This window comes from Oryzias melastigma, linkage group LG19, assembly GCF_002922805.2.
Source record: "Oryzias melastigma strain HK-1 linkage group LG19, ASM292280v2, whole genome shotgun sequence".
Classification (NCBI taxonomy): domain Eukaryota; kingdom Metazoa; phylum Chordata; class Actinopteri; order Beloniformes; family Adrianichthyidae; genus Oryzias; species Oryzias melastigma.
The window spans coordinates 3885683-3886561 of record NC_050530.1 but is presented as its reverse complement, the minus strand read 5'-3'; the positions used below and the strand labels follow the sequence as shown (position 1 = coordinate 3886561).

The following is an 879-nucleotide window of genomic DNA, read 5'->3' as shown; positions in this document are numbered from 1 at the left end:
CATAATTTCAGCACCTTTAGCTATCAGCACTAACATCGTCAGTGGCCAAATTCAGCTAACAGCATTCACACTAGCATGATCACAGATAATCCTATATATAGTTCATAATTATGTTAAAAAGTTACTTTTTTAAAGTTTTAAAAATTTCGTTTTAGAGTTTTCAATAAATGTTTATCCTGTTCTGTGGGTGACATCACTCTCACTCAGTCCAGTTCTCATGTACAGTCAGCGGTTAATTTTGTTATATTTGCTAAAACTCAGATTCTTCAAACTAAATCTTGTATTCTACTAACCTCTGCTGAAATCTTACCATCTTCCTCCTCCTCTGCCTCCTCTTCAGCGCTGCAGTCAGACATGGAGGACAGGAAGCTCTGAAGCCTCTGCTTTAAGGCCGTCGTGTCACAGATGTAGGACTCTCTGTAGATGCGTCGGGCTGAGGAGACACAAGAACAGACGGCGACACTCGTGACTCCAGAGATCAGCACGTCAGAGATCGAGCCAAAGTTTGAGTTTGGAGTAAAAGAAGGCAGAGAAGAGATCCACCCTCCATGTCCTCCAAATGTTGAATGTAGCTGGCGGCTTCCCTGGTGCTGAGGTGCAGCCGGTGGCTGTCTCTGATGTGCATCAGGATGTGTTTGGAGTGGAAAGCAGAAGGAGAGTAATACACCAGCTTGGAGAGGCACAGAGAGCCGGATGACATGATTTCAAACTTGCTTCCCTGGAGATTGACAGTCAATAAAAAAAGAGTCCCTTTTTCAAATTTAGAATTAAATATTTTCACAAACTTAAAGATAAAAGCTACCTGAAACGTCAAAGAGTCAATATCGTTCCAGGAAAAGTCTAAAAGGATCTGTTGAATCCCATTGATTTCCTTAAAAA

General features: G+C 41.6%; 1 protein-coding gene and 1 long non-coding RNA gene across 3 annotated transcripts in view; one reads left to right on the top strand and one right to left on the bottom strand.

The window, feature by feature from the left end:
* Positions 1–879, bottom strand: part of LOC112154080 (FERM domain-containing protein 6) — a gene marked incomplete in the record, with an annotated part of 7674 nt that overhangs the window by 2269 nt on the left and 4526 nt on the right. Inside the window, 3 exon segments of the mRNA XM_024284705.2 lie at positions 311–433; positions 544–718; positions 803–871. Coding sequence (XP_024140473.2) covers positions 311–433; positions 544–718; positions 803–871 — 367 coding nt within the window.
* LOC112154081 overlaps positions 1–879 on the top strand; it is a 3726-nt gene extending 2847 nt beyond the window's left edge. For both annotated transcript variants that reach the window (XR_002920597.2, XR_004949717.1), the window contains one exon: positions 341–879. This is a non-coding gene — a long non-coding RNA (uncharacterized LOC112154081). The remainder of the gene's footprint in view (positions 1–340) is intronic.